The sequence below is a fragment of the Bos javanicus genome, chromosome 25 (genome assembly GCF_032452875.1).
Source record: "Bos javanicus breed banteng chromosome 25, ARS-OSU_banteng_1.0, whole genome shotgun sequence".
NCBI lineage: Eukaryota > Metazoa > Chordata > Mammalia > Artiodactyla > Bovidae > Bos > Bos javanicus.
In genome coordinates, this window is record NC_083892.1 from 36,695,363 (window position 1) to 36,708,400 (window position 13,038).

The following is a 13,038-nucleotide window of genomic DNA, read 5'->3' on the forward strand; positions in this document are numbered from 1 at the left end:
TTCTGAGCAGACACTCTTGCTCCCTGCCTGGACACCCACAGCCATGCCGGGCTGCTGTTCCTGTGGACACTGTCCCACTTCAATCTCCAACTTGGAGCCACTGAGCCCCGCTTCTCTGCCCACACCCTGGAGGGTAAGGCTGTCCGCCTTCTGTGCAACCCCCAATGGCTTTAGGACTGGACTATCTAGGAAAAGCCTAGCAAGGAAGGGGTTGTGGATGGGAGGGGCAGAAAAGGGAAAGGAAGGGCTGTGTGCAGCTTCTGATATCAACTGAAACTGACCAGTGGTTGTAGCCTTTCTTCCCAATCAACTGACCAATCAACCATCTTTTATTCCATATTCATTATGTTAAGACAGTTGGGAATTGAGGGTGGAATACAAAGACACTTCAAGAAAACCTGTTTCCTGTCTTCAAGAAATATCAGGGGAGATGAGATGAAAAATTTTAATCAAAACTAATAACATAATTATATGTGTGTCTGTTATATAAAATGTGTACCCCCAAAAAGTAGATTTAAACCATGAAAGATAGTTCAGTTGGTAAAGAATCCACTGCAATGCAGGAGGTGGTGGTTTAGTCATTGAGTCGTGTCCAAATCTTGTGATCCCATGGTCTGTAGCCTGCCAGCCTCCTCTGTCCATGGGATTTTCCAGGCAAGAATACTGGAGTGGGTTGCCATTTCCTTCTCTAGGGGATCTTCAAACCCAGGAATCTAACCCAGGTCTCCTGCATTGCAGGCAGATTCTTTACCGACTGAGCTATGAGGGAAGCCCAGTTCAATTCCTGAGTCTGGAAGATCCACTAGAGAACAGATAGGCTACCCAATCCAGTATTCTTGGGCTTCCTTGTGGCTCAGCTGGTTAAGATTCCACCTACAATGCAGGAGACCTGGGATTGATCCCTGGCTTGGGCAGATTCCCTAGAGAAGGGAAAGGCTACCCACTTCAGTGTTCTGGCCTGGAGAATTCCATGAACTGTATAGTCCATGGGGTCACAAAGAGTGGGATATGACTGAGCGACTTTCATTTTTATACTTTCTAAGAAATGTGCAAAACACTGTGGATTAATTCTTACCTGTGTAATGTAACAAACAGCAGTTTTGAAAGAGGCCCCACCCACCAGGAATTGTGATGGCCAAGTATTTAGTCACTGCTTATCCCTGATTCAGATGTACATATTACCCTAAAGTGCAGGTTGGTATCAGACAATACTTTTGTAAAGAGGTTTACAGAGTTCCTCAATAGAATATTAGATTTGAAATATATAAAATAAAACCAGTGATTTATTAAAATATGTCAGAACTTTAGTCACCACAATAATTCTTGTTTTCATTAATTTGCTGATAAAACTGTTGAGACACTTTCTTTCTTGATCGTTGCTCTGGAGGAGTAGATGCTACTAACTGGGGGTAGGTGGAGATGGTCCTTTGAGAATCAGATAAGCTGAGTGTACGTATCTGGCCCTCATTAGTCACCTCTTTCATATTACACAATATATAACACCACACAGACACTGAGAAAGCTAAACAAATGTGTGGATACCCTAGTCATCCAGCAAGTACAACAGATGCAGCCCGTCTTTATTTCTGAGTTTTATCACAAAGTAAATCAAGTCCCCTGAAACTGTGGGACACAGGTCCTTGAAGAACAAAGCCCAGGTCCTTAAGGGAAGTCAAGCTCCACTTATGGTCTCATCTCTGAGCACAACCTTCAGAAAAATGGGTTTTTCTGGTCTTATAAGTCCTTGACTGTTTATCTTCAAGGGGATCTGCAACAGTTAAGAGAACCAATGAATGAGGCACCGCCAACAATAGAAGCAAAGTAGACAAGATACATTACAGACAATAATGCTTTACAACCGTATACAAGCTACACATCGTGTGTCTTTGATTTTTTTAACTAAAATTCAATGTGTTTAATAGCTATAGGGATGGACAGGCTGTCAATATTTCCTTGATTAAACTTTAACACTTCATGACTTTCAGAAAATTGGTCTATTTAACTTGCTATAAAATACATGGGCATAAAGTCATTTCTAGTACCCCCTTACTATTCACCTTAAAAAAAATTGTTTTAATTCCTCTTTTACTGAGATATAAATGATCAACAGTATAAACATTTGACTTACATATATGTGAAATTACTACCACAATAAGTTTAGTTAACATCCATCAACTCATAAGAGATAGAAAAAGAAAAAATACTGTTTTCCTCTCATGAGAACTCTTAGGATCTACTCTCTTCTACTATATAAAAATGTCAACTATAATCATCATGTTTTACACAATAGTTCTAATACTTATTTATCTATAACCAGAAGTTTGTACCTTTTGATCACTTGCATCCAGTTTCTTTTCTTTATCTTTGATTCTCTGTACTTATTCTGTAAGTTCTGTCAAGACTGGATAGTGAAAGCATTCACCCATCATTCTTGCACAAAATATTATTTGAACACTATGCCTATATGAAGCATTTTGCCTGTTTTTTTAAACATGCCCTGGTTCCAAGTGCAGGGCAAATGGTGAACTTCTGAAGACCTACAGTGGTTTGTCTGAGATTTTTAGCCCCTTTCTCACCCAGTCACTCCTTCTGGGTTGGGGGAACCAACAGAGTGACCTTCTAACCTCAGTTGACTGAAGGACAAGCAAGGAGCTGTGGAGGGAGAAGCCCCAGCCCATGGGGTACTGGGTGGAGCTTGCAGCGGCATCTGCCCTTCCCAGGCGTGCCCGAGGCCCCCTTTCTCTCAGGGCTGAGTCCGCTGTGTGTGCACACTTACAGGATGCCCACACAGATGCCTGCAAGTAAAATGGAAACATCTCTATCCTCCTCTTCCCTGAGAAAGCTACTCAAAGGGAGCAGCTGCTTACTAAATGCATGACTCCTAGAAATAAACGTTATTTTAGGGCCATGCTTGAGATGAATCAATGCCAACTGTTCTGTGTGCTCCTCAGAGAGTGATTCCAGGTCTTTCTATAACTGCAACAAATTGTTTTTTTTCAAATGGTAAGCATTTTCCCTGCAGATAGACACACAGACACACACAAAACGAGCAAGCACACAGATGACATCTGTTAAATTTTTAAAGTTCAAATTGTTCCGTATTTGTGTCCAAGAGCTCTAATCAACTGCAAGTCACTCCTTAAACATTTGCCCGATGACGTCAAGGCACCACTGGGAGTTTATGGAAGGAATAAAATGAGGGGACAGAGTTAAAGACCTTCTTAAGTACAAAGGAAACAAGAATCAAACTGGCTGGTTCAGGGACAAAGTATTGTTAGGTGGTAGGACCACTGATGCCAGCCTGTGGTACCTGTAAACACAGCAGAGGGGAGAGTGGGCTCTGGCCTGGATGGGGAGGCTGCATGGAGGGGCTCGGGACTGAACTGGAACTCTATGGGGGAGAATGGACTGTAGACAGGAAGGACAGGACAAGAAGGGTAGACAGGAAGGACACACAGTCATTCTGAGAATGTAAAGGGAGCCCAGCTGGATGGCAGCAGGATTCCTGGCAGGTGAGGGGCTGTGGGAGTCCTTCCCATCCAGCAGAAATGCTTTCACTCAGGGATCACTGTGGCTGCACAGGAGGATCAGTGGGGGTGCTCTCGACACCACACTATGGGGGAATTATTTTAGAGAGTCTGAGGTGACCTCGGCATCGGGATAATGCTCCCCAGTAATTTCTTTATACAAATAGTGGCTGAGAATCACTGTCAGGAGAGTTTCTGTAAGTTCCCGTGGAGAAGGGCATCACTGAAAAGTCATGACATGGTCATCACTGCTCTCACGACTTTGTACAACATTTTCCTTCCTTCTAGTGAACATGAAACCAAATTTTATAAGTTGCTCAAGTTCACTGACTTTGTGTAATCATGTCGTGCTAACGCCTTGACTCTAGATGACCTTTATAGTTGGGTCTTTATGAAGCCACAGACTTAGCCCTCCAGGGATAAGTCTTATAGATACAATCTTATAGACACAGAGAAATACATCTTGGTTAAAAAATTCCCAATAAAACATTATTTATGCAGATAGTTAACTGCTAACCTGTGTTTCTTTACAAGATTTGAAGGAGAAGTTCTGCAGGACTCTGACAACAGCAAGTTTCATATTCATGATGGCAAACCTCATGCCAATGCAATTTCGGGGTCCAGTTCCAAAAGGCAGGTATACATAAGGACTTATGGTGTCCTTGTTCTTCTTACTGAACCTGAATCCACAACAGTAGATGAAACAAGTGAATGAAACAGAAAAATCACAGAAGCTTCAGGTCTGAAGTTTTAACTTAAACCCTCAACCAGTAGCATAAGGGAGAGACTCCCATTCCCTGGATCCTACAGGAGGTTTCAGTCTGGGTGAGAAAATAAGATGAAGGCTGTTTAAAGAAAATGTATCTTTAAATATGAAATTTACATTCAGGGTGGTGAGATGCTCATGCTCTGAAAGGCAGTTAGGAAATGAGACTGATTGCAGGAAGAGTGGGTTCCTGCCTCCATGAACACTTACATTGGTCATGTGCTCAGAGATGAAGGAAGCAGTAGAAACATCTTTGAATATTTAAGTTGTTAGTTTTCTATTGTTTTCCCTTTGCTTCCTCTTGTGTGGATACGTCTCTTTCTCCCACACTCAGAGGTTGCTGAGGTCAGTAGATTCATGAGGGCATATGACTCTACTATACTCTGGTTCAATCACTGATTTTTTTGTCTATCTGTTCCACAAACTGATAAAGTCCATGATGGCTAGATCTCTGCTTTATTCAAATTTGACTCCTCAAATTTGGATTTGGAGAAGTGATAATGGCATTACGGTTGTGTATATTATAAACAGTCCTATTATGGAAAATATTCTGGAAGAATACAGATAATGTCACTGTAGCTACATGGGAAATTAGTCAAAGGGCAGCATCTGAGTGCTGCAGACCTGGGTCAAAGGCTGTTGAGCAGGGAATGGACACATACTGATACATTAAAAATGATTCATATAACCTGTAACTATAAACTGTACTGTGTATATGTCAAAAACTCTATAATCGGCTGGCCCAGACCCTGACACACACAGGTGAGCACTAACTCTCTGCTTGAGGGCTGAGTGAATCAAAGGGAAGTACAGTGAGTGGTCTCTGGTTTTACGTTCCTGACGCTGCAGGAGGGGAAGCTGAAGTTGCTGAGCTTGAGGGTGACACAGAGTTTCCCCGGTCCAGAACAGAGGACTTGGTGGACTCTGACTCTTCTTTCAACAATGCTACGTGTACAGGTTATGCTAGTACTAGGGGCAAAAAGGTGAACGAGACACAGTCCCTGCCACCAGGGAGCTTATAGTCAGGAGCTCATAAAAGTCTAGATCCCAGATAGTGCCCTAAAATGTTCAATCCAAATTTTGTTCACCATATAGGGAGAGCATCAATTATTTCCAGAATCCCATTTGTGCCCAAAGCAGAACCTGGTTCTGAATTCCCAGAAGACAATGCTTAACCTCTCCAACTGGGGTGTCTAGATGTCTAGAGAGCAGAGGACTTCTCTTTGGAAGGTCAAAAAACATGGAGGCAAAAGGGAGCTGGCCCAGGTCTACAGCCACAGACAGAACCAGGCCACCTGTGTCTCCTCCATCCTCACTGAGGCTGCTGGAACCACCTGGGATGAGACTGCTAGGTCCTCAGCCTACATCCCACAATAATAATGGAGGAAACAGCAGCCAGTGTTTAAAGAAATGGAAATGTGGGAACGTTAGTGATGAATTCAAAGAGCTAAGGAGAACAGACAGAAAGACTTAAGGAAAAAAACCAATACACCTAAAATAATATAGCTGTTAAATAAATTATAGCAGATGCAACAATTATATATATATATATATATATATATATTAAAAACACAGAATGCCATTTATAGTTTACTGTTACATATAGTAAGCAACTGAAAAAAATCACACTATATGTAATGCCATTCTAAGCTTTAACAATCTGTATATGCATAGAAAAATGTCCTCAGGACTTACATTGCACTATTAATGAGGCCTATCTTAAGGTATTGGGCTTCCCTGGTGGCTCAGTGATCAAGTATCCACCTGCCAATGCAGGAGATGTGGGTTCGATCCCCGGGTCGGGAATATCCCCTGGAGAAGAAAATAGCAACCCACTCCAGTCTCCTTGCCTGGAAAATCCTATGGACAGAGGAGACTGGTGGGCTACAGTTCATGAGGTCACAAAGAGTCGGAAATGACTTAGTGACTAAACAACAAAGCTTAATGTTTTAGAAATGAACAACTAAATTTTTCTTTTTTTGTTTATGGTTGGTAAAGCTTTTAATCAAATAATATCATTCTTGGAATAGGAAATACATTTAACAATAAAAAGATGTAAAATAAAATGATTGTATAGTCACATATTTGTCACCCATAATGAGAGTCATCAGAATACGCTCTGAGCAACAGGATCAGAAGGGGCCCCTTCCCTGGGCTCTTGTACCTTTCAGGACGGAACTCCTCAGGCTCTGGCCAGAGCTGTGGGTCTCTGTGAAGCACAGAGATTGGCACCATCACTGTTGTCCCTTTGGGAATGGACACTCCATGGATTTTCACATCCTTCTTACAGAGCCTATCAAGTCTAACAGTAATTGGGAACATTCTGAGAGTCTCATTCACCACCATGTCAAGATACTCCATCTGTGCCAGGACATCGTAGGTCGGAGGGGCCTGGGAAGAGAAATACAGATTTTGATAAATTAAGAATTTGGATCACCCTTCAACGCCATCTATATAGTCCTATTGAAATGTTAGGAGCTCTGGGGAATAATTTAAATTGGTAAAGGACCTTAGTATTTATGGACATTACTATCATGTCCTTTGAGCTCTCAATGCCCATTGACTGTACAGTAGTTATAACAAAAGAAGAAAATGGGGACAATCATCTAAACTGTGAAACACCAGAGGTGATCAGGGAACGTATTTTCTCTCTCATGAGAACAAACATGACCAACAGACTAGGACCCTTACTTTTAAGTGAAAAAGGCCAAGTCACCATTTCTTTTTGAAATGAGGCCATACATCTGTTCAAAGGAAAGACGTGTAACAGAGCAAATACCCTATTCAACATGAAGATTCTTAGATGAATACTGTTGACTGCTCATTCTCTTTATTATACATGTACAGTCCAGAAATAATATATGAAAACTCTATAAATAACTTGGGGAGAAATGAGTTCCTTTCTAAACCAAATCCGCAAATGAATGAGAATACAATTTCAGATGCAGGGAAGTTACAAGAGGATCAGAACCCCACCCTCTGCTGCTAGAAGGGTCTCCTGTTGTCCCTGTGGGTGTGACCCTAAGGTCTGAAGGTCTAAACAAGCCACTCCAGCCCCAGGGGCCAGCTCTCCTCACACCACAAAGAACTCCAGTTTTGGCTGAGATTTGAGACCACTGGGGGTGAGACTGCAGCCATGAAATTAAAAGACACTTACTCCTTGGAAGGAAAGTTATGACCAACCTAGATGGCATAGTCAAAAGCAGAGACATTACTTTGCCAACAAAGGTCCATCTAGTCAAGGCTATGGTTTTTCCTGTGGTCACATATGGATGTGAGAGTTGGATTGTGAAGAAGGCTGAGTGTCGAAGAATTGATGCTTTTGAACTGTGGTGTTGGAGAAGACTCTTGAGAGTCCCTTGGACTGCAAGGAGATCCAACCAGTCCATTCTGAAGGAGATCAGCCCTGGGATTTCTTTGGAAGGAATGATGCTAAAGCTGAAAGTCCAGTACTTTGGCCACCTCATGCGAAGAGTTGACTCATTGGAAAAGACTTTGATGCGGGGAGGGATTGGGGGCAGGAGGAGAAGGGGACGACAGAGGATGAGATGGCTGGATGGCATCACTGACTCGATGGATGTGAGTCTGAGTGAACTCTGGGAGTTGGTGATGGACAGGGAGGCCTGGCGTGCTGCGACTCATGGGGTCGTAAAGAGTCGGACACGACTGAGTGACTGAACTGAACTGAACTGGGGGTGATACATGGCTGTCAAGTGGGGTTATATTTAAGGAGCAACCTTGTAGAGGGTAAGAGTGCCTCAGGAGCCAACACCCTGGATCACAGCTTGACTAGATCACCACCACATACACGACTAGTGTCTGGAAGTATTTCATCTCCCTGTAGCTCAGGTTTCTCATATGTTACATGGAGACAGATGGAGCTGACCCTCCATAGGGTTGTGTGGCAGAGACACTCACTGCTCACCCAGCATCCATGTCAGCCCCATTTTCCCCATCCCACTTGAAGTTAAGGCCAAATCAGCCAACAGGCTGTGAGATGATTATGTCAGTTCAGAGACAAATCATTTGAACCCTGGAAAGCAACTCTCGAGTTCCATATTCCACAGATGACAAGAAGGTCTCATGTTCCAGATAAGGCAGCTACAAGATGGTGGAAGCTCTGAGTCGGTTTTCCTGAGTGACTCTGTGAAGCAGAGCTGTCCGCTCCATCCACCACTAACAATCCATGTTGAATCTGTAGACATAGACTGAAGTAAACCTCTGCTATAAAAGCCCCTGAGATTTCAGGGCTCGTCCGTTACTGAGGAATAACCTACCTCTCCTGACTAATAATTTCTCAAAAACTAAATGCATTCATAAATAGAAAGTATTTAGAACAGACATATATAGTAAGAAGTACCTATTAGCCAGTAGTAGTGTTACTGTAAGTATTCTTATAAAAAGGAGAGAATGTAATGCCTTGGGTAACCTCAGTTAGTGACCATTCAATCTTCTTGTTATCAAGAGAATCCCAATATGGGGTTTACCAGAGAAGAAATATCGTCTCTAATTTATGCAGGCCCTACAAAGTATTTGAAGGACCTAGGATTTGAAAGGTCATAAGACTTGTCCAAAACCAGTCAGGTCTCATACTCATGTCCTCTGTTTCTTACCATATATCCTTTCTTGTACACCAGGCTTCACCTAGTCTAAAGTTTACAGCAGGCAGTAGACTAAATGAATGGTCCCAATTCTCCACCATTTCCTCTGTCCATTCCCTTCGCCATTAACTCTGCGATGCCCTCCCATTCTGACTCAGGTTGGTCAGGTGGCTCAACCTGACCAGTGGAATATTCACTAAGTGTAATGCTAGCAGAGTTGTGAAAGTCATCCATGGGATTAGGCCTCTTGCTCATGACATCTACAACTGCCTTGAGAAGCAGACATGTGGAGATTGAGACATGTGAGGAGCATGTGTGGAGTTGAGTCAGTCCAAACACTTAGCTAAGGGCAGCCGAGATCAGCCAATGCACAGACCACAGCAAATCCAGCCAACATCAATAGGTAACTGTGCAGACACCATAAACTTGGGCAGACTCTAGGAGATAGTGAGGGACAGGGAGGCCTGGTGTGCTGCAGTCCATGGAGTCACAAAGAGTCCAAAATGACTTAGCAACTGAACAAAAACAAATGCAGACACCAGAGTAATAAGTGATGCCACTGAAGTTCAGTGAATTTAGTTGGGATTATTCTGATAACTGATACCGCTGGACCAGCACTTTTTTCAAAATACTTACATTGCTGTGAGTAGCAGGAAGTACTTAAGTTTTCTCCCTTTGTTTTGTATGCTATACATCCTTCCTAAATGTGCAGTGCTCAACTGCTTAGTCTTCTCCAACTCTTTGCAATCCCATGAACTGTAGCCTACCAGGCTCCTCTGTCCATGGATTTCCCAGGCAAGAATACTGGAGTGGGCTGCCATTTCCTACTCCAGGGGATCTTCCCAACGCACCTATTGAACCTGCATCTCCTGCACTGGCAGGAGGATTGGATTCTTCTCCACTGCACCATCTGGGAATGGAAGTAAATGATTTGATGCTTATGCTTTGGGCAAAAACCTTGTAAGAAGTAGAGAGAAGACAATCATGCTAAGGCTTCACCTTCTCCCTCTCTCTCCAGGTATCATCACTCACCTTATTGGGGAAAGTCACATCAATTTCCTCCTGCAACTTCTGTTGGACATCAGGGTGAGTGGCCAAAATATACAAAAGGAAGGAAAGAGTATTGCTAGTGGTCTCATAGCCAGCAAAAATAAAGATAACACTTTGGGCCATGAGTTCTTGGTCAGAGAGAGCTAAAAAGAAAGTCAAGATATTTTAGGTAAAGCATGGCAATGTAAAAATCACAGTTTAGATGATGAGACATTCCAGTGTAATTCCCAAAGCCCTAGGGGAATCATGGAAAAGTAATTCAGAATCAAACTGAGATCGATTTCCACTCTGTGTCTGCCTCACAGAGCCAAGAAAAAGCCAAGAACTGTTTTAATTGAGTTTTTCCCAGGTCTATACTATTCTTGGCCCTCTGTTCCTGGCAATACCATAGCCCCACCAACACAGCTGGGTAATTTCAAGAGATGGCATTTGTGTCTAAAATCTACAGTGTTATCAATGTGTCCCTTAGAGAACTGTAAAAGAACTTTAGATCCAAGTAAAATGGAGTAGCATTCCCTTCTAGAATATTTTAAATTATTCCACTTAAGGTATAGTTTGATTTTGTTTTTTTTGAGAGATTTACAGTACTAAGGCTATATGGTAGGGGAAATTAAATTATATTTTATCAAAACTTGTTTCCAGGAACATAAGAGTACAATATTGGGCTACAGTTAAACTCTTGCTACTCAAAGAGTGGTCCATGGACCAGCAGCATGAGCAGGATCTAGAAGCCTAATACAAATTCAGTGTCTCAAATCCCAAAAACCCTGAACTATGGAAACAACCCACATGAACTTTCATGAGATGTGGAGATGTATGTGCACAATGTAGCCTGAGAAGCATGGATTATGCCCTTGAGAGGCACCAGGTAATACAAGACCTGGGACATAAAGTCTTCAAGGGGAGGATCGAGATATGTATAGAAGCTGCAGAAATCAATAAAAAACTTGAAGAGTTGTGATGATCCTAGTCTAATCAGTGACATTAAAATAGCAGAAGAAAGAATGTGTGCATATAAGGACTTAGGCCAGCGTGAAATATAGAAAAATTAGGTCCAGGGAGTACAATTAGCAATGCTGATTCAAGTCTGGCCTGAAGGTCATCCTTTCAGTATACACCTCCTCTTTCTGCTCTTCTTTATTCTTATCAAACAGTCCTGTGATTATACACCAGTCTCCATTTTTATTTTCTCCTGAGAGACCAAACATGCTCAGGCTCTCAGCTATTTGATGGGACTGAAGTAGGATCTTTGTTACTTAGAGCACTCAACTCAACATAGTACCTGCCCCAAACAAGCGATTAGCAAAAAAAAGCAATATAAAATGAGTGCAATAAAGATCTACGAAGTTCTAATTCCCTAGTGATGATATCTGTGATGCTATTGTCAATAAATTCAACCATCAAATTCTTTCTCCAGTTAGCATAAACTGCATAATACTCAAAGTTTAGAGTTGTGCTAATATATGATTCTTCAAATTTTAATTGATTAAAATTAAATACAATTTAGTATTCAGGTTTCAGTGGCACTAGTCACATGTCAAGTCCTCAACAGACATTTATGCCTAGTGATTACTATATTGAACAGAGCAGATACAGAATATTTCCTTCATCAGAGAAAGTTGTATTGAATCATGTACTTAGAAAAATATTAGATGATAATAATAGATAGATAGATATGCTACTGCTATTGCTGCTAAGTTGCTTCAGTCATGTCCAACCAAGCGCGACCCCATAGACGGCAGCCCACCAGGCTCCAACGTCCCTGGGATTCTCCAGGCAAGAACACTGGAGTGGGTTGCCATTTCCTTCTCCAATGCATGAAAGTGAAAAGTGAAAGTGAAGTCGCTCAGTCGTGTCTGACTCTTCGTGACCGCATGGACTGCAGCCTACGAGGCTCCTCCGTCCATGGGATTTTCCAGGCAAGAGTGCTGGAGTGGGTTGCCATTGCCTTCTCCAAGATAGATATAAGTATGTATATAAACAGGTATAGACATATTGAGAATGGGATGCAGTTTATCCCTGCTTTCAAGACCCAATTTTACAAAATTCATTATTTTGTGAGATGGTTATCAATCCATTTGTAGCTTCAGATTAATCCTATAGGAGTATTCATGTCATAGAATTAAAACACACCAGGGTCTTTTTGTTTGAGAGAGAGAGCATGTTTATATCAGTGATTTGTGGTAGATACAGAAATCTTTTTTTATTTAACATAAGTGTAAAAATATTTGATGTTCTGACAGTTGTCCACTAAGAGGATCTGGAAGCAAAGAAACCCTAGAAGCAATGAGCATTCCTAGAACCCAAATTTTGGGTTCTAAATACCATTTTTCACTAAATGGAAGCAGAACTTCTTAGAGAAATGGCTTATTCCAGGGGAAATAGAAGAGAAAGCTGGAATGCCTTGCATTAGGAAGTGAGGTTCTTGGAAAATGATAAATGAAAAGGACACAGGATACTTTGTGTACCACAGTGGTGGACACACATCATTATACATTTATCAAAAGCCATAGAATGTACAATATCAAGATTGAACCCAGGTGGGAACTATTGTCTTTGGGTGATAATACTGTATCAGTGGAGGTTCATTGATTATAACAAGTGTATCACTCCAGTATGGACTTCTGATATTGAGGAAGGCTATATGTAGGTGGGGGCAAAATGTATTTTGGTAAACTATTCTTCACTCAATTATGCTTTTTTAATTTCTGCTAAAAAAATAGACTATTGAAAGAAATGTCTAAGGAGAAAAAAAGTAAAATATATATAGGAGCCCACTTGAAAGGGCTCCAGTAGACAAACCTGACAATTTGAAAATTAAATTGAAGAGTGATGTGAGAGAGTAAGTTAGTTATACATGAGATTATACTGATATAAATAAATAAATGATTGGGGGAGAATGGAGAGCTCTCCCTATGAAAGAATGTCAGCTCATAAACACAGAAGAATGATGGGTTTTGAAAGGCATCATGTGTTGATGTATGGCAAAACCAATACAATATTGTAAAGTAATTAGCCTCCAATTAAAATAAATAAATTTAAATTTTAAAAAAGTCTGCCTCAGGTTTAGGAAAAAAAAAAAAAAGAAAGGCAT

General features: G+C 41.5%; 1 protein-coding gene across 2 annotated transcripts in view; it reads right to left on the minus strand.

Moving 5' to 3' along the window:
• Positions 1-311: 311 nt before the first annotated feature.
• The window catches only part of LOC133238934 (cytochrome P450 3A24), an 85,598-nt gene continuing 72,871 nt past the window's right edge, over positions 312-13,038 (minus strand). For both annotated transcript variants that reach the window (XM_061402597.1, XM_061402596.1), the window contains exons 10-13: positions 9,927-10,087; positions 6,458-6,684; positions 4,045-4,207; positions 312-1,768 (exon numbers count right to left, since the gene is read on the minus strand). In XM_061402597.1, the coding sequence (XP_061258581.1) occupies positions 1,673-1,768; positions 4,045-4,207; positions 6,458-6,684; positions 9,927-10,087 (647 nt within the window). In that variant the 3' untranslated portion in view covers positions 312-1,672. The remainder of the gene's footprint in view (positions 1,769-4,044; positions 4,208-6,457; positions 6,685-9,926; positions 10,088-13,038) is intronic.